Below are 20458 nucleotides of genomic sequence, written 5' to 3' on the forward strand. Positions count from 1 at the left end.
ATGATAGTGTGTCCAGAGATCTGCACGCTGCAAGGGAATGAAAAGCAATCCTACCGGCAACCACTGTAACGGTTAAGAAACCAATGAATCCATAATCAATCCTCAGGACACAGGTAGACAGAAGACAGTCCAGACCCCAACAACGAATAAAATCCAGGACACAGAACTAATTACGGCTTAAAAAACAGAAGGCAGCCTTCCAATTAAACGGAACCAAAATACAACACTAAAGCACACCTCCTTTTCCTTTGGCCACCTGCCCTCCTTTTAAACTACTTTGACCCCAACAGCCCCTGCAGGAACTGCTGGGAGATGCAGTTCTCACTAATAGTAGCACTGCTACAGTGTGGTGTTCTATTGCTGCTTGCCGTAGCTATTAAAAACTGGGATGACGTTTACGATGGTCTGCTTTAATGATAAAGTAACTATTTAGGTTAAAGTGGACATTTCGAGATTAAAACCTGAAATTTCCACTTTAATCACAAAATACACGTTTTCACCAAGTCCTTAATTTTTTTCTCAGTGGCTCAAATACAGTGCTGTACATTATGTTGCTGTTGTGAAGTTGCAAAAAAAAAAATAAAGACTGCACAGAAGACGGTATGTGAGACTTTTAAAATGTATTGTGTCATTACGATCGGGAATATGCGACGCTTGAATATAAAAGCACCACAAATACATCTGTATGTCGGCATTTTGCTTCACCACATCGAACCATTCATCAAATATCGAAGTGTGCACACCGATCTCGTAGGATCCGCAAAGCTTTCTGTCACATGTAGATAGTAGAGACTCTGAACTCACATTCCAACTTTTAGCACACTGCGCCCCCCGTCTTTTTGCTGGGACTGCAAGTTGCACTCGCATCGTGTTAATTTCTGAGGACCTGCTCAGAGGACGCATCAAATGAACGCTGAGAATGTGTGGCAGCCATGATGTGGGCCCATACGTTTTCTGAGCGTGAAGTAGAAACAAGCCCTTAGGGGGACAGGGCTTTTGGAGCAGCTGCTCCTCGCCTGTGGAACTCTTTACCTCATTACATAAAGGAGTCGTCTTCAATTGAACTGTTCAAAACAAGATTAAAGACTCATTTCTAATCACTTGCTTTCTGTGACCTTCAGTAAGGTTCCCTCATTGTGATTATGTATGACTTCTGTTTATTATTTGTTTTATTTATGTTCATTTATTTTATTTCTATTTGTTATTTATGATGATTGTATGTTTTTTTCTTTTATTGTAAAGCACTTTGGCCACAGCATTCCTATGTTGTTTTAAATGTGCTATATAAATAAATTGACATTGACATTTCCTGAAATTTCAGTGTGAAGACATTCTTTAAGGGCCAACCACATCACCAGAGGTCAGTGTTTTCTTCTTGCCATCACATTGGCGAGATGGCAGCATTAGTACTTCACCATGCAACCACATATGTAATTATTTAGTAAGTAAATTGCATGATTGGATTAAAATAATCAATATAAGAGTAATGAATTAATGGCATCCACTTCAAATTTAAAATACAAGATTGAAAAATTGAGCGCCTGTAGTATCTTTTAAATGTGTAGATTATGCAGGTAAGGTGGTGCCTTTCAACTTGTCAGCAAACATTTAGTATTTTGAAAAGTACAGGCTATGTGATTGCCTCCTGCCGTCACCCATTTTTCCAGGAAACCATAGTCCTCCACAGCCATACTGACAATCTTCATGCTGTCACTAAATCATCATCTCTTAAAAGGTGCTGGCTTCATTCTTTCTGGCTGCCATGCTTGTTTCCACCCACAAGAAGAACTGCCTTTTAGTGTGGTGACATACTACTTGTAGCTGCTGAAATAAGGTTTGGTCAAGCACGGGTAAAATGCGCGCTGAAAGAAATCTATCAGTCCAAAAGTTTAAAAATTATTTAGTGAAAGTTAAAAGCAAATAATCCACACAAGAATAAAAGAAAAAATAGTTACATAGAATAAAAGGCAAAAAAGGGGGAAAAATGTGTCTTGTCTTAAACTTAGCTTTTCTTGAGAAACTTTAGTTGTTTCTGTACTTGAAAGTTTTTTACTTTTTCTCCTCTACTTAAAGATTCTTAAATTCCTATATACTTAAAGATTCTTAGCTTCTTCTTCTGTATGCTTTAAGCATACAACACAGCACATAAATTTAGTGCTGTTTTCTTACTTATTTACTTCACACACTCAAAAGGCCTGTAAGCCAACTGGCACATAGGCATGTGCCCAGGCACGGTTTAAAACCATGTGCCTTTCATACTTTACTCAAGGCAAGGCTGTCACTAACTCAAGATTATTGTTTTAGTCAAAGCTGTTAGAAGTGGCAGGAATATACCAATACAATTCTATTTACGGGGGTTATAGGAATCGCCCACAGATTATGCATTGTTATCTAATAAATATTCAGAAATTTTATAGAACTGGGAAAATGGCTCTTGCATATCTGGCCTCTAATTGTTAATGCTAGGGCAGAAATCAAATATTTTAACTTTACTTACTAAGAGCTTTTACTTTACTTTACTGAACTAAAACCAAACTTCAGAAACTTAAAACTTAGATTCTACTATAAAAATACAAACATTAAACTTAAGAAACTTTAAACTTAAACTCTACTGTAAGAACACAAGCACTAAACTTAAGATACTTAAAATTAGGCATGCAAAAAGAAAAAGTAGTCATTTCAATCATTGTTGCTTCCTGGAGTAGGCACAGTTTGTTCACAAGTCTGTCCAGTGTGCTGGTCTGGATCTGCACACAAACTCTTCCAACTGCCCCTTTTGCATCTGGCATTGTCTTTACCCAGGAGTTTCAGGGTGTAGCATCTTATAATTACGCCCACAATGTCCAATTTCTTTATGAACTTGTTGCATAATAACAGTAGGAAAATGTGAATTCTTCTGAATGATTGCAGGGTGGTTTGCCTCTTCTGGCATAGCTGATTTGCTGAGTCTTCCTCCAACTCTCAATAATCCTTCTGGCAGGACTGGGTCCAGTTTGTTGATTTTTACCTTTCTTTGCAAGCTGATTTTTGTGCAAGGCTTTAACCTCCTCTGGGTAAGCTTGTAGTTGACTAAGGCAAATAAGTTTGTCTTTTGCTTTAGACAAGTCATTTAGAAACAGTGGCTTTAGCCTTATTATTGATTTGTATTCCTTCATATATTCTGTGATTAATGTCTTTTGTTTCTCTGCGCCGTGTCCAGATTGACTGACCGTATATTAAATTGACTTCCTCTCTTCTTTCAGATGTAGTAGTAGTACTTTGAATGTAAGGAACCAAGCTACTGTATAGCTTTCTTTAAATTGAACCATTTTGAGTAGCACTCTACAAGTCTTTTTACTGGTTCAGCTTTTTCTTCTGTACTTATAAGGTTTACTACAGACCTTTTGATTTCCGGATCATCGTTAGTAGACAGGTCCACTTCATCCGGTCTCTTAGACCATTTATGCTCTGGCTGTGGTAGGAAATTTGGGCTTTGTATCCAAGTCTTACTTTTGATGAAGCTTTCTATTGTCAATCCTCTTGATGCCTGGTACGGAGGATTTTGTGAAGATGCGACATAACTCCATTACGAGGGTTGTGAGTGCTCTCTTATCACTGTGATTCTGTTGGCAACAAAAGTTTTGTAGCGTGCACTTTAATTTGTGATGTACCTTAGTACCATAGTGCTTTCAGTCCAAAAGATTGATTCTTGCAGAGGAATCTGTAGTTCTAACATTTTGTCCATTTTGACTGCTACCACTGCTTGATGCCAAGCATATTTCTGTTTACACAGTTCTCTTAGAATAAGCTTAGCAGGCAGTGTGACTGGTGCTAAAATCCAAGTGGGTCATATATTGGACTGACCACTGACAGAATACCACGTCTTGTAGCAGGCTTATCTTGCAGCTTTACCTGAAACTTGAAACTCTCAGTCTGTGTGCACCATTGAACACCTAAGTCCCTTTCACCTGGTAACAAATCATGGCTTAAGTCTAAGTCTTTTGATCTATTGCCCTGTCGTCTTCAGGAATGGACAGCAAGACTGCTCTACTATTACTTATCCATTTTGTAAGATAAAATCCTCCCTTTAAGCTTGGGACTTGAAGTTCTTTGGCCAATTTTATGGATTGTTCTTCTGTAGCAATTGAGTTTAAACAGTCTTGAACATAGAAATTATGCAGTGCTGTATATTCTTTGTCTAAAATGTCTCATGAAAATTTTATAATCCTCGAGGAATGTTGGATACTTTTAAGTTTCCTTTTAAGTCCAATAGCATGTTGTTCTGCAGTACAATGATTGTTTGGCTCTTTAAGAGTCTCATCTTTAAAAGGCAGATTAATGCAATAGTGTCCATCCATTTGCCTTGCAGTATCTGAAGCTATGCGCATGAATTTAATGTCCTCCTTCTCTTGACAACTGTGCTCTGGAATGTCTGTATTGCATTGTTGGAGTAGCATTTGCTCTATCTCCATTACTGTCACAATGTTGACTGAACATCTTTGCAGTCTTTCTTTGTCTGAGCCCTTTATAAATCCATTAACTATCCACCCTCGGAATGTTTTTACAGCATAAAGTCTTTCATCTTCACTATGTGTGATGTGCCATGGTTCCATGACTTTGCGGGCATTTGTACCTAACAACAACAATATTAATAATAGAATTGTAATTACAATATTATTGCTTTGGTCTGCATTTATCTGGGGTAGATGCACGTCTTTTTGATTAGACAATTTCTTGACATATTTTTCTTGCATAGGGATGTTCTCCCTTTTCACTGGTACAGAGTTCAGTGTGTACACTTCTGGTGTATCAAAAAAAATTATCTTCTTCTACCGCACAGACTTGTAACTCTGTTAATGTACACTTTACTAATCTCTGTCTGTTTACTTTGTCTCTTTCTACAGTGCTAATGTAGATGTGAGACTTTCTTCCAGAAAGATTTAACTGCTTTTGTAAACTTTTAGTGCAAAATGTAGCTGAGCTGCCAGAGTCTTTTAGAGCAAACGTTTCTACACATTTTACACTCGTTTCAGACTTAACTTTAACTGGAGTCGCAGCTAAGACACACTCTTTACCGGCCCCGGTATCAGTACAAGTCTCTAGCTGTTCAACAGAAATATGGGCAGAAGAAATGTTCTTCTCTTCCGACATAACGTTCTCCTCTTTAGGAGGTGTGGCTTTATCGTCAGTGCCTTTTTCCTTATTCATGTGCAGCATTACTGGATGTGACTGAGTGCACATTTGGCATTTAATCTTTTCTTCACAGTCTTTACTAAAATGTTCTTGTTTAAGGCACCTAAAGCATAAGCCTTTAGATTTCAAAAATTCAATTTTACTTTCATAAGTTAGATTCTGAATTGCATTGCATTCATTATGATCGTGATTTTCATTGCAAAAAAGACGGTGCTTACCGCTTATACATCCAGCCGTTTTAATTGAGGTGTCTGTATCCATTTTTTTGCCTGTAGCAGAAAAGTTTGTACCAAAGCTGCTTTCTCTCAGGATGCCTTTTAAAGGATACTTGTCTTGATCAGTTTTGTCCTTTTCCTTCTTGAAGGTATGGCTTTGTGGAGCTGAACTGTATGCGGGATCCAAAGCTGATGTTGTCTGTTCGTCCAGAAAGTTAACTGAATCGGCGAGAAGGGCTCGCCTGCTCTCCGTACTTTCAATACTCTGAACTTTGCATTGCCACGGTTCTAGTAGGTCTTGAGGGAGTGTGGAGACTTTAGTAGGAAGGTTATCATTATTTTCAAATTGTTGTCCACTTTGTTAAGTTGGGCATAATGTTTTTACCTCCGCCAGGAAAGTTTGCATAATTGCTCTGACCTTCTCCATCGTTTAGCTTTGTTTGTGACCACCCTTTGTCTTTTCTCATATATGCATCTGCTTTCTGTAGCTGGTTTCCATAAAGACTTTCGGGCTTCATTCTGGCCCTTTGATAACCTAATGGTGACAAGTGTTTACAGTTTTTAACAATCTCGTGAGGTGAACCTTTGGTAAACTGTGCTAAAAAGTCCAACTTATCTCCCGGATTCTGTATCGCCTCATCAATAGCTCGGTCAAATGCTATTATAAAGTTCACATATTTCAAGGGATCGCTGTCAAATATTGGTATCTTATTGTATGGCACATGAGGCGCTTGTGTCTTATACTGTTGCTCTTTCTGTTGATCTTAGCGCTTATCATAAAGCAATTGCTGAGAATTGTTTTTACTTCCGTTGTTACGTGGAAAGTCACAAATACTTGCTTCTTGTGGCTTTGTGGTTCTCACATCCGGTTTCTGAGGAACATTATTAGAATTTGGTTTATCTGAACTTCGATTGCATCTTTTAAGAACTCTCAGTTTTGCTTCTGATTCTGCGATGGCTGTCTCTAAAGCCCAATTGATCTCTGTTAGCTTTCAGTTGAGCTTCTTCATGTTCTCTTTTGGCTTTTAATTGCATTTCTTCTATATCTAGAACCTGTTGGGTTCTTTGGTTCTCTGCTTTAGCCAACACCACAGCATGTGCTGCCTCTTGAGATCTGATGGCACTATTTGAAGTAGTTACTGTACTTGTACGACTTTTTTAGTTTTTGTAGAGGTTTGGGAGTTTTTAACTGCAGGGGAAATGTCATCTTTCTTTTTGTAATCTCTGAATTGTTTAGCAGAAAAGTCGGGCTGTTGATTGAGGCTTTTATATTGGCCTACTTCCAAAGCCCATTCCTTGTATTTGTCGAAAAAGTGCAAAAGGTTTCCATTTTACCATTAAAGTCTTTTTGTAACATTTTCCGTATATCTTTGTTGCTCTGGTAGGATAAAAGTTTGTCGCTTAACCTTTTATATTCCAATCTCAAGTTGAAGAACAAATTCTCAGTGGTTATTTTTATATATTCACAGTTAAATTCATTTTTGTAAATCTGTTATGCTCTTCGTCATATCAGATAATTGTTTATATTTGTAATCCATTTCCGATTGAAGTTTAGTTGTCGCCGAGTTGAACGACTTTCCGTCGTCTTGGAGATTGTCATTTGTGACGTCATTCAATTGACTTTCACTCACACCATGCCGATGTTCGTTCTGGCTTCCGGATTCAAACGCCATGATGATCCCACAAGGCACTGTACTTAAAAATCCTTCGTAATGTATACAATCTCACGAAGAGCACTAGCAATTATCAAATATGTCCAACTCCAAAGACAAAGATTAAAGGTACCTATTGAGTCTTTTTCAAGTTGATGTTGATTTCTTTTGTCGCAGTCCGATCTCGGGCGTAGAAAATGAAGGCTTGCTTTCTTTTATAATCCAAGGCAATTTTCAAACTTTACACTTAGGTTGTTTTCTAAACTTTAGGCTGGTTTCAATCTTAAGCACGTTTTAAACTTTAAGCTGGTTTCAAAACTTCAGGCAGGTTTTAAACTTTAGTGTAGCTGCCGAAATAAGGTATGGTCAAGCACGGGTAAAACGCGTGCTGCAAGAAATCTCTCAGTCCAAAAGTTTAAAAATTATTTAGTGAAAGTTAAAAGCAAATAATCCACACAAGAATAAAAGAAAAAATAGTTACACGCGTAAAATAAAAGGCAAAAAAAGGGAAAAATGTATCTTAAACTTGTGTCTTAAACATGGCTTTTCTTGAGAAACTTTAGTTGTTTCTGTACTTGAAAGTTCTTTACTTTTTCTGCTCTTAAAGATTCTTAAATTCCTATATACTTAAAGATTTTTAGCTTCTTCTTCTGTATGCTTTAAGGATACAGCACAGCACATAAATTAAGTGCTGTTTTCTTACATATTTACTTCACACACTCAAAAGGCCCATAAGCCCACTGGCACATAGGCATGTGCCCAGGCACGGTTTAAATCCATACGCCTTCCATACCTTACCCAAGGCAAGGCTGTCACTAACTGAAGATTATTGTTTTAGTCAAATATGTTAGAAATGGCAGGAATATATCAATACAATTCTATTTATGGGGGTTTTAGGAACCTCCCACAGATTATGCATTGTCATCTAATAAATATTCATAAGTTTTATAGAACTAGGAAAATGGCTCTTACACTGCTTAAAGAGGTCTTCAGGGAGTTGGTACCTGAAAACGTACTTTTTCATGACAGTACATCTTTTTTTTTTTAAAGCATTTGTCAATTCCTGATTTACTATGTTTTTGCTTATTTATAACAATTTCTGATCTTCAAACATATTTTATATAATACAAAAGATGACTCTGAGTAAATTCAATAAGCAGTTTTTAAATTGTATTTTTATTTATTGAAGGAAAAACGTTTGCCAGCACCTATATCACTTAAGTGAAAATATAATTGCCTTTCTAAACTTAATACTTGGTTTTGCCACATTGAACTGCAACACCTGCAATCAAACGTTTCCAGGTAACAGGAAATACATTTTTGGCAATTATCTATAGAATTGTTTTATTTCAGCCACAATGTATGGTTTTCAACTATGAACTGCCCTTGTAAAGTCCTGTCAGGACATAGACTCGGCCACTCTTAACTTTGTTTTGTATTGCTCTAGTGTTTCGATCATTAGTCCTGCTGTATTACCCGATTGCACTTGAGCTTCATATTACACACTGACAACCAGACATTCTTCCTTTGTGCTTTCTGAATTCCTGCTTCCATCAGTTATGGCAAGCTGCTCAGGATGACTATGTGCATGAAATTCTTGTTGTGCAAAGCTTTGTTAGTTCTATACTAGATATAATGGGACTATGCCTTTTTAAAAAGTTCACTTTGGAATATCAGTGTATCACTGTATGTTAAACTGATACTTCTCAAAATTTCTACAAGACACCATTCATATACCTGAAGTATTATCACACTCAGAGAAAATGAAACATTTTACTAGATGTATGGTGAATGCTTATACTCTACCCCAGCCACACCAACCAAACACAGCATTCTTTATGGAGAAAGAAAGATGAGCTAAGTCACTTGTGAAAGAAGACTCATCACCTGACTCTCAGAACACACTCAATCAGTTGTATAGAACATATACAGTAGATGACATGATGTAGGAAGTATGGAGAATTCCATACAAGAAAGAGGCCACACCTAAGAGAGGTAATCTGTTTTCCTGTTTTAACAGAAAGTAACGTTATTGTGATCACATTTTGAAAACTTGTTATTAATTGTAAGTTGTCTTTCACTCTTGTCATTTTAGTTGTGTTTTATCAGTCAGTGTCAGTGTTCCTGTCAGGAGTCTAAATATATTAAATATGAATTTGTAATAAACTGCTGTTTCTTCTCAAAAGTTCAAAGCAAAAAGTGCAACAGAGTTCTTCAGTTGCATATTATTTTACTTTGGATTTAATTGTTTTGTTCTGTTTTATAGAGAGAGGACGCAGCTGATTGACTAGATGTTCTCACACAAACATGGAGCATTACATGGATACCGGTGTTCAGACGGACCCTGTGGTGGTGCTTTCTTTAGCACAAGCTGCTGTTCTAGGTCTCATTTCTCAAAACCAGGTGTTCGGGGCTACCATTGCACCCAATGGCTTCTACACGGGGGAGGCCAAGGTATCTCTCTTTCCTCAGACAGATGAAATGGATTATTCTTACAGTGATCAGCTCATTGGTGCAAATGGTGATTACCTGCCTGATCCTCAGGATGAGGAAGACCAAGCCAGCAATGCCCTCCCTGACAAGTCAGAAGATACAAAACTAAGGCATTCCTCACGGACTGGTCCCAAAGGAAAAGGTAGACGAAAGAAGATGGAATCTGAGTGTGAAGACCTAGACAGCATGGCAATGCTGCAGACAAAGCAGGAGACTTTCAAAGATGTTGACTGTATGCAGGATATAGCCATCTCTAGTGGTGGGAACAGAGTAAAGATGATCGATCTGGGCAGGTTACAACATAAATCGCACCAAAGACTTTCAAATTCTAATCTCAAAATTGAACATGTGGAGCACAACAACTCTAGCTGCACAGAGAATGAGATCCATAAAAGTGAACCTCAGGGGGTTGAGGATGATGAGGATGAAGAGGATGAGGATGAAGGCCTCTCCAAACCAAGTGATGAAGGGGAGGGCAGCCCCATCATGAGCCAGTATTTTGAGCCTAGTGAAGTTGATTATGAGTCTGGAGAGGCAGTTGGTCATGGGATAGGGGAGTTTGATGAGAACAGCCAGAACATCAGCTGGCAGGAGCAGACGGATAATGATGGAAGCCTACAGCAAGGGCGACGAGCACAAATTGACCGGCTGGACATTAATGTACAGATTGACGAGTCATACTGTGTGGACATGGGGGAGGGCCTAAAACGCTGGAAGTGTCGCATGTGTGAAAAGTCCTACACTTCCAAGTACAACTTGGTAACACACATCCTGGGACACAGTGGCATTAAGCCCCATGAGTGCCCACGGTGTGGTAAGCTCTTTAAACAGCCTAGCCATCTGCAAACACATCTGTTAACTCACCAGGGCACTCGCCCGCACAAATGTGATGTTTGCAACAAGGCCTTCACACAGACCAGCCACCTCAAAAGACACATGCTGCAGCACACTGACATCAAGCCCTACAGCTGTCGCTTTTGTGGCAGAGGCTTTGCCTACCCTAGTGAACTGAAAGCCCACGAGACAAAGCATGAGAATGGGCGCTGCCATGTATGTGTGGAATGTGGCCTTGACTTCCCTGCGCTCAGCCAGCTCAAACGGCACTTGACATCACACCAGGGTCCAACTACTTACCAGTGTCACGAGTGCAATAAGACCTTTCATTACCGTAGCCAGCTGCAGACACACCTCATGAAGCACCAGAACATACGCCCCTTTGTTTGTTCAGAGTGTGGGATGGAGTTTGCACAGATACACCACCTGAAGCAGCACTCACTCACCCACAAGGTCAGTATGCTCTGTTTAGTGCTTATATTTTGTCATTGTTTTTCTATTTTTATATTCTGAACTTTGGTATTTATACATACTGCTGAAAACCAGAGAGGCTCCTGTTGAATTTTAATGAGCTGTGACTTTATGGTTTCATGGTCTCGGTCTCTCTCTCTCTCTCTCTCTCTCTCTCTCTCTCTCTCTCCAGCCGACCCCCCCACCCCCCGCCCAAAAACCCATAATGACATCCAGGTTCTCTTTTGCTTACCCATCTTGGAAAATGCTGTTACTTTACTCTGTTTGCCCTAACCAGTGGTGAGCATGTTAGTGTACCACAGATACAAAAAAGCTCTCATCTAAGACTACAGAGCCACTGTCATCTGAGAAGAATGGCTGTGCTGTATTAACTTTTAAAACGATTCTCCAGATTTATGTGTGCTTTTTATCTAAAGCAGGGGTCGCCAGCTCCAATACTAGAGGACCACTTTGGCTGCAGGTTTTCATTCTAACCCTTTTTTAATGAGTGCCCTGTTTGTGCTGCTAATTAACTTCTTATGAATTCATTTTAATTGAATTGCTTTTTTAAGATTTGTTCCCCTGAATTTCTTCATCATTCCCTCCGAATTGCTTCATTACTTTACTTAAATGGCAGCCAAACATAAATGAAATGTGAAGTGAGCGGGCCAACAGAAGACCAACCAAGTCAGGGCCTCAAACTCCAACCAGTTGCTTAATTAGGCACCGAGTCTTGTCGTTCATTCACACGTTCTTTAATTCCATGGTTTGTTGCTGGTCTCATTGTGCAATAGCGAACATTTCTAAAGTTGTTGATTTTCTCTTTTTTAAGAGCACTGGTAAAATGTTTTGATGGCCTGAGCAGATCAACATTCCTGAGACGTTCATCTTTCTTTCTTTTCAGATACTGTATGACGGACCCCAGTTGTTTTGGCTCATTTTGTATCTCATTATTGTTTGGATGCTAATTAAGGAAAAAGAAACAATTAAAGGGCCTGAGTCTTCAAGAGCAAGTCAATTAAGAAGTTAATTAGCAGCAAAAACAGGTCACACATTAAGAAAAGGGTTAGAATGAAAACTTGCAGCCACGGTGGTCTTTCAGGAGTAGAGCTTGTGACCCCTGTTCTAAAGGACTATTTTATTTTGAACTTGTGTTGACATTGCTGTAGTTGATACATGTTTTGTCTTGATTTGTAAAATATGAATAAAATTATAGCTCAAAGTCTAAACCATGTACTGTATATGTGTATAAACAAATACATACAGTAATACCCCTTAAGATTCACCAGCTAGTGTATATGATAAAATGTAATCATCACATTTTAAAGCATGATTCAGAATTGTGAAATAATTGGCTATGGGTAGAGTGTGGGCATCGCAAGAGAAGTACACCATGCTATTTATAATACAAATTTCCTTATTCTATTTGTCCGTTAATGATAAATGTGTTCTGAGATTTTCATGAATTAGAAACAGAAACTTCATAGTAAGGTAATTACTCTCACTAATTCTGGCACCAGAGAGTGGCTGTGTTGCATGTTGATTAGCACGTGCAACAGGGATTTCACAGTACTCTATACACGTGACAATAATAATTTTATAAAGTAGACATCTAGAGTTGTTTATCAAATGAGGATATCTGTTTTTGCACGTTATTACATTACTGTTTATGTATGTCATATTGTGACTGTGCCTATTGTGGATGCTTCTGAGTTGGTTTCTACTCTGCAGTCTGTCGTATAGAGATTGGCTCTCTCACAACTCAGAATTTGACTCAATAATTGAATGGATGCCATGGTAGTACTGCATGTATATAGTATCGCTGTACTTCTTACAATTCCAAATTATTGTTGCTGTTTATACCATTTTGTATTTTATTCTGCTATTATTAAATTTGCTGATAGTGAACTCAAGTCAAAATCCCATTTTACTTGTCACAAATAGAACTGAGGCTTGAAAACTCCACATAGAAGGCATCCCCATTTAGATTAAAATTGGCATGTCAAGCCTTATAAGAAGCAAAAGTACCAGATATGTATCTGTATCTCCTCACTTGCTAATCCTTTAATTAAACTAGGGGGATTTACCCCTGCTCACTTCGCTCCCCAACCCTCCCTGCCTGCGCTGCTGCTCGCAAACAACAAATCTTTTAATTCTCCCGGATAGGCCTCTTCATTGGGAAGAAACACCACTTTTCCCTGATGGCAACATGAATTAGACAATCTACAAGTCTCCAACTTAAAGTTTTAAGGCAACCAATATCTACATACTTCTATCATATGACCTATTCAATCTCTTTTTGCTTTTACCTTTTTGTCAATATTTCATTAAATTTTGATTCCATGTTTGGAATTACATTGTGACAACGCAATGTATAACTGCCCGTGAGTGAATACCGTTTTCTTTCTCTCTACACAAACTGTGTGTGACAATAGTCTTCACACAAATTAGAAACGATTGAACCATGTGCGTGGTTGTCAGTGTTTTAGATGTGGGCAGGACTTTTCCAAATCTCTTTGCATAGTCTTGTCTCGCGGGGCTTGAAATTTTCGCTTGCGGGATTTCAGTTTCACTAAACAACTAATCTTTTAATTCTCGCGGATACGCATCTTCATTGTGAAGAAACACTACTTTTCCCTGATGGCAACGTGAATTAGATAATCTACAAGTCTCCGACTTAAAGTTTAAATCTGAACAATTTATTCGATCTCTTTTTGCTGTTCCGTTATTTCACTGAGTAATAATTTCCATTTGTTTGCGCTAATGTAGTCTTTACTATCATTTTTCGAGACTCTCGAATTTTCTTACTTCCATTATTTCTAACCTGCTCTTCATGTGTATCGGGCACATATTCTTTACGACATTTTACTTTGTCATCTACTCTCTGTCTTTCATTTCTGGCTCCGGGTGTGGCTAAATCTCTTGGCATAAAGACTTGTCTCGCAAGACTTGAAAGTGTCTCTCTTTAAAAGGGCACATCTCGTCGCAGGATAAAAAGTCTTGTGTCTCAAGATTTTTTTATCGTAATAGAGAGATACAATAAGTATTAGAGCAATACAGACAAACCTTTGACACCTTGGAAAGGAGTCTTCATATCATTCCTATTAGCTTGAAAAGGACATGGTCATTTTGTATAGTGCCATCCTATAGAGAAAATATGTGCTAGTTAATTTACAGATCAAGTGGAAACACTGTTTGTATCCTACATTTCTGTAATTGGAGCAGTGTCAGAGATTGAGTTAGTATTGTTGAGTCACATTAGTCATTAGGCCACATAGTCTGTCCATCGATTATGTTTTAAGCTAATATTCGACACAAAGGTAAAATTTACATATGGTGAGCAGAGTGCTTGAGTTTACATTCTAATGATTTGGCTGTAAATATAGGTTGTACTCATTTTGTACTCTCTCTGGGTATTTATAGCCATGACTGTTGTTAAATTTGAGTCTACGCATTGCATATGGGTAGATTTACCAACATTTATATCAAGCTACAGTAGTATTTATTCTCTGCAAAGTAAATCTTGAATTATAACAGATTTGACTAGTTGATTTGCATCTCTGAAAAAACTTTTCAGTTCGCCATAGAAGACCATTCTGATCAGAAACATGATGTTGGAGGTCCTGTGGTATTTATTCTTTCCTTCCTGCATTTCTTCACAATCTAGTGTAATTTGTTTTGTAGTCAACTTGTATCAGTTGTGTGATAGCCTAACTTAAAAAGTAAAGTAAGGACAGAGCATGTGGCACATTATATTTAGAACTGAATTTAATTCTTCTCTTGAACCTGGAGAACTCACTGATGTAATGATGGGCCCTGAAGCATCAGACATGTTGCATAAATGAGTTGAATTTATCTGTACTTAAGCCATATGATAAACTAAAAACATAGGATGTTTACCCAAGCTCAACAATAAATTTACTTGATGTATTTTTATTTTTGGGCTTGGGTAAACGTCCTATTAATATGCATGGCATGGCGGTGTGGTGGTTAGTACTGCTGCTTTGAGCACCTTGGCTTTGAATCTCATCGAGTTGTTGTCTGGATTTTTTTTTTTTTTTTCTTCTCTTCAACGTGTACTGTGGTTTTTCTTAATGTCCCAAAGATGGGTATGTTGGGATTGTAGGGCAACCCTGAGCTGGATCTGTGAAAGGCTGAGTGGGCTCTATGATGGACTGGTGCCGCATCAATGATTGGTTCCTGCCTTGCTACCTTGAAAGGTTGTCCCTTCCCATGTTTCTGAACTGCACAGAACTGGTTTGAAAATGTTAGCTTATGTGCTGTATTTGAGTATTTGGGCGAAAATAAAGCTGACCATGTGAAACTTAGCACTATGGTTGCCAGTGTGCCATTGACTATTACAATATGTATTTATTGATATTTAACGTTGCCTCCATTATCATTTATTGGATGTTCATCACCACTTATTTCCAACTGAATTGATTAATGATCTAGCTGTGTTTTTGCCATGATATCCAAATAAAATAAATTTGCTGCAGGGGAATTTTATAGTCTGTATACCATCACCCATTCTAAGCCCTGACTAATGGCTCCACTAAAGCAGTAAAAGTCACCATAGAATTTAAAGTTTTTGTTTTGGAAGACTGCTAGACATATGATTCAGGAGTCATTATTAAATTTAACCATTCTAGTACCATTATGAGAAAAGTTTAAGCCACCGTTGGTACTGAAACCTAGAATTAAAGTTACATTCAATCCATTCCTGACTTGCAAGCAAGTACAAGTGAGGCCAGTATTAGCTGTTTTTGGGAATCAAATGGAATTTTAGCTCCTGAAATTGTTTCTAAAAATAAATTTGTATTGAAGTCTTGGCCTTTACTTGTACATAAGCTTTTGACTCCTTAATCCAAAAAAGAGTTAGCTTTGCCTTTATTAATTTATTTAGGGATTTTTTGACATAGCAGTTGAAAAATTCTTACTTGTGACTGGATACTAATTTTCTGACCATTGGACATCTGTGTGTAAGTGTTGCGTAAAATACGTTGGTTTCACCCTTATGCGCATTTGGCTGAAGGATTTAACTTTTCACCTGCATTTATTGCAATTCTAGACGTACTTTTGACATTCTCGACAGTGGCTGCTCTGCTCTGTTGAGTCTTCAACAGATTTTGGTTTATGAGATATGGCTTGTGGATGTTTAGCAGTAAGGGTGTTGGAATGGCTGGCTCACTTCCTCCAGATCCAATTTTTTTCTGCTCTTCCAGCTTTCCAGTTCCTCTGTGGGCCAGCTGTGCCCTCTTGTGTCTTGATGCATTACTACAACTCTTTCTTATCACAGACTTGCTGAAGATGCCCTTATTTAGGTTGCTAAATTCTCAGCTTCACTGGTATTCTCACCATTTTCAGAGAAATTTAAAATGGAGAACTGCAGAGAGCTGGTGACTTGATCCTTTGTGAGCCAGTAACACTGCTGTACTCAACTTCAGTAGCATTGTGAAGGGAATTTAGGACGTATGTTGTATTTTGCAGGTGCTCTTTAGTTTTGACGTTTTGCTTCCCTATAAGGATCCTTGGGTTTTTTTATGTAGTGTGAAAGTGTTTGAATTCTCAAAGATCATTAGCACCTGCTTTGCATTCTTCAAACTATCTCAGAGTTGGCGACAGTTAGTGCTTTTGATTGTATGCACTGCCTGACACTTGAAGTCCTTTCTGAAAGATGTTCCCTGCATATCACTGCCCCTTTTGCTGCAAAATGTTCAGATGAACCCATCCATCCGTTATCCAACCTGCTATATCCTAACTACAGGGTCACGGGGAGCCAACACAGGGTGCAAGGCAGGAAACAAACCCCGGGCAGGGTGCCAGCCCACTGCAGCAAATGAACCCTCACTAAGTTAATTTTCATTTTCAAATACTACCTGCCCATCTTTGGTGTGGGCTTCCAGCAGTTAGGTTGAAGTTGTTGAATGCCCACCATAGTCCGTTTCACTGTAAAATGTTATCTGTTTTACTAAAAGAATTGATGTTGTTGTTAATAGTTTGTTCTTTATAGACTTTGTAAACAGATCATATGAAAGGACCTCCTGGTTTTAGATTGAAGGGGTTGTCTTTGTGAGGATACTAATAAGCACATCAATTCTCATCTTGATCTCTTCCCTCCATGTTTGTCACTCCAGGGAGTGAAGGAGTTCAAATGTGACGTGTGCTCAAGGGAGTTCACACTGTCTGCGAACCTGAAGAGACACATGCTGATCCATGCCAGTGTGCGTCCCTACCAGTGTCATGTCTGCTTTAAGACCTTTGTTCAGAAGCAAACACTCAAGACTCATATGATTGTACACCTGCCTGTGAAGCCATTCAAGTGCAAGGTAAGCTGTAATTTCATAACGTCTGTGGAGCTTGTCCCTTACAGCCATGGTGGCAGGGCTCAAATACTGTGCTTAGTTGTTGCATATTCTTGGTTTCTTCCCTCATCCAGCAAAAATGTACCAGTTGGGGCATTTGTCAGTTGTCAATTTCAGTTGTGTATGCATGAGGTGGCCCGGTGACTGGACTGGTGCTGCATCCAGTCCTGGAAGGCTGAGCTCAATACCTCTACAACCGTGATCTGGATGAAAGTGTGTTATAGAATAGAAACTTCTATTAATATTGTGGAGGGATTTGTGTGTCTAAATAAACCTAGAAGTTAAGGTTTTTGGGGCAGTCACCTCTGGTCTAGTCACCAAAGAAAAATTGATCCTAGATGAGGGACTAGACTAAGTGCAGTTCAGTCAGCCTTTGTGAAAAATTTACGAAGGACCCAGTAACCTCACCCTGTTCTGACGATAGTCCTGGGGAGGAGCTTGTCAATGAGTGCCTGGCTGTTCTCCAGTGGGCTGACCACCTGCAGGAGGAATCACAAGGATCAGGTGCATTGTTGTTCGAGCTGCTGTCGGAGGCAAGTGCCCTTGCAAACTGATCCCCAGGTACTTGTTGATGATTGAGGGAAGAAGGAAGATGGAGATCAACAGGAGAATTGGACCCACGTCTGCAATGGTCAAGGTGAAGCGAGAGCCGAGCTGAAAGGTAAAGCTCTTGATTTACCCATCAATGTACGTTCCTGTCCTCACCATTTGTCATAAGCTAAGTAGTGACCAAAAGAACTAGATTGTGGATACAAGTGGCAGAAGTGAGGAGTGAACACATTCAGGTGGAGTCTGAATAGAGCTGGTGCTCTTCTGCATTGAAAGGGAGCCAGTAGAGGTGGTTTGGTCTTTTGATTAGGATGAATCTTGTCTTTCCTAGTGAAGTGTTTCGGGGAAAACCAGGGCTTACTGGAGATGATTATATGTCTCATCTGGCCTGGGAATGCCTTGGTATCCTCCTAGATGAGTTGGTGGAGGTGCTAAGAAAAATTTACATCTGGGCATCTTTGCTAAGACTGCTATCCCCACTACCCAAACCCAAATAAGTGTCAGAAACTGGATTGAGGAATTTTTTTTCTTTGTTGTGACTGATTTCTATTAATTCTTTAATTTATTCCTTGCCAGGAAATTCATTTCTCAAGTTTATTAACATTTTTGTACTCTGCCAATTTTCTGTTTTCTTTCTTTTGACAGGTCTGTGGGAAATCCTTCAACCGAATGTATAACCTCCTTGGCCACATGCATCTCCATGCTGGGAGCAAACCATTCAAGTGCCCATACTGTTCCAGCAAATTCAACTTAAAAGGGAATCTCAGTCGACATATGAAGGTCAAGCATGGAATCGTGGACCTCTCCCTGGATGGGCAAGGTGAATTTTATTACAGCTGACCACCTGCAGCTGTACAGAGAAAGTTAAAAAAAAAATCTGTCCACACTCAACCTCTGTAAACTTCAACACTGCTGCATTGTCCTCCAGGGACCCTGGCGCAAGTTACACATCCTAGTGATAGAACTGGGAACTGAACCTCCATTAAATACCATGCTCCTCTCTCTCTCCCCCTTCCCTCCTTGTTTTAAAATGTAGATAATCTTATGGACACGAGCAGCTCTGAGCACCAAGAAATGGAAGGTCAGGAAGACTTCGAGGAGGACAGCTCCTATGACTACACTGAAAGCGAGACACCAGAGGACAACCGTGCAGCAGACATTTCCAAACTCTCTGATGAAGCCCTAAAAGAAATTGGATATTATGGTTTTGGCAAGAATGCTGACCAGTATCCCATTGTATGATAATGGCTGTGGTTTGTCATGATGCAAATGAAGGCCATTGTCAACGGCGCAACTGAAGATTTTGAGTTGCAGAGATCTAGGAGAGCATATCGAATGACTGGGCACTACAGAGAATACTTGGCGTGAGTTAAGGAAAGGAGGCTGCTTGTTTTTCATGTTGGGTAAGAGGGGATGGCAGGTGCACACCTGCCCCTGACTCATACGACTCCTCTTGCTGTTGAAAACTAACCTGAATTCTCTACTTACTGTGGTATATATAGTTTTTTTTTTTTTAAGACTTACGAACAGGTTGCTCATACAGTCATTTTGTTAGTACTGGGTAAGGCCAGACAGCCTAGAAATTAGCTTTATTGAATGATTGCAAGGCACTGCACATGGATGTGAAATTACTTTTATTATATTATTTTTTTTTTAATTTCTTCAAAACTTAAAAGAGAAGAGCAGAGCTAGATGCAGATGGCCTAGCTACTGACTGCTGTAAACTAAGAGAGGTTGGATTCATCGTCTGTCAATATTTTTTGTTTGGTGGGGGGGTCTCAGGTCTTGTACACTGCAGATAGTGAGTGGACTGTGAGCATTAATATGGGGCCAAGCCACAGGCCACAAGGTTGGAGGTTAAGCCGCCTGAGAGACTCGGACATCAAATGGTGATTATTTATTCTTTTTTTATTCACAATGCCGCTTAATTGAAACTAGCGATGAATGTGAATGATTATCTGTGTATTTTTTTATTTTTTTGTCATTTTAAAGGCATCTCCAGCCTTGCTTTTTTGTCTTCTGCTTGTGTTCCAGCCATGTTGTCTCAAACTGCGTATGATATTACAAAGCCTTCCATTTTGACAACATTGACATTTGGTTTCAGATCTAAGTGCCCAACTGGTGCCAACAGTAGTCGTGATGCGTGTTTATATATATATATATATATATATATATATATATATATAAATAATATAATATATAATATAATAAATAATATATATATATATTATGTATGTATGTGTATATATATGTGTGTATATATATATATACATACATATATATACACATATATATATATACACACACATATATATACAGATGCTGGAGCACAAGTCCCAGAGGAGATGGAGGTGTAGGCTAGGGCATGGTTGAGACCCCATGAGAAATATGATTTGCTGTATTTTTTTTTTTTTTGGCTTTTCTTTTGTGATCCTTTTTAACATTTACGTCTAATTTGGTAGTTTGAAATTAATCATTTTGATGACATAAAATTATTCATCTTGTAAAATACTTGAATTCAACCCCTTACACAATACGTTCCTGGTCATCAGTTGTTTGTTTCCTTAAATGTGAAAGGCTTTCAGAATTAAAAGTGTTCTAAAGCATCGGAGTTTCCTCCTTGGTTTTCTCCGAGGTTGCATCGTTGAGGCATCAAAGGTTTTGAATTTGTGCTCACTGCCAGGTACACACTAGATTATTTTTGTTTTTTCCACGCTCCATAAATGGT

General features: G+C 38.8%; 1 protein-coding gene across 2 annotated transcripts in view; it reads left to right on the forward strand.

Moving 5' to 3' along the window:
• The window catches only part of znf710a (zinc finger protein 710a), a 131004-nt gene extending 111133 nt beyond the window's left edge, over nt 1-19871 (forward strand). For both annotated transcript variants that reach the window (XM_039773338.1, XM_039773337.1), the window contains exons 2-5: nt 9306-10819; nt 16954-17145; nt 18376-18550; nt 18767-19871. In XM_039773338.1, the coding sequence (XP_039629272.1) occupies nt 9347-10819; nt 16954-17145; nt 18376-18550; nt 18767-18972 (2046 nt within the window). In that variant the 5' untranslated portion in view covers nt 9306-9346 and the 3' untranslated portion in view covers nt 18973-19871. The remainder of the gene's footprint in view (nt 1-9305; nt 10820-16953; nt 17146-18375; nt 18551-18766) is intronic.
• The last annotated feature ends 587 nt before the right edge of the window (nt 19872-20458 follow it).

Source organism: Polypterus senegalus, chromosome 12, assembly GCF_016835505.1.
Source record: "Polypterus senegalus isolate Bchr_013 chromosome 12, ASM1683550v1, whole genome shotgun sequence".
NCBI lineage: Eukaryota > Metazoa > Chordata > Cladistia > Polypteriformes > Polypteridae > Polypterus > Polypterus senegalus.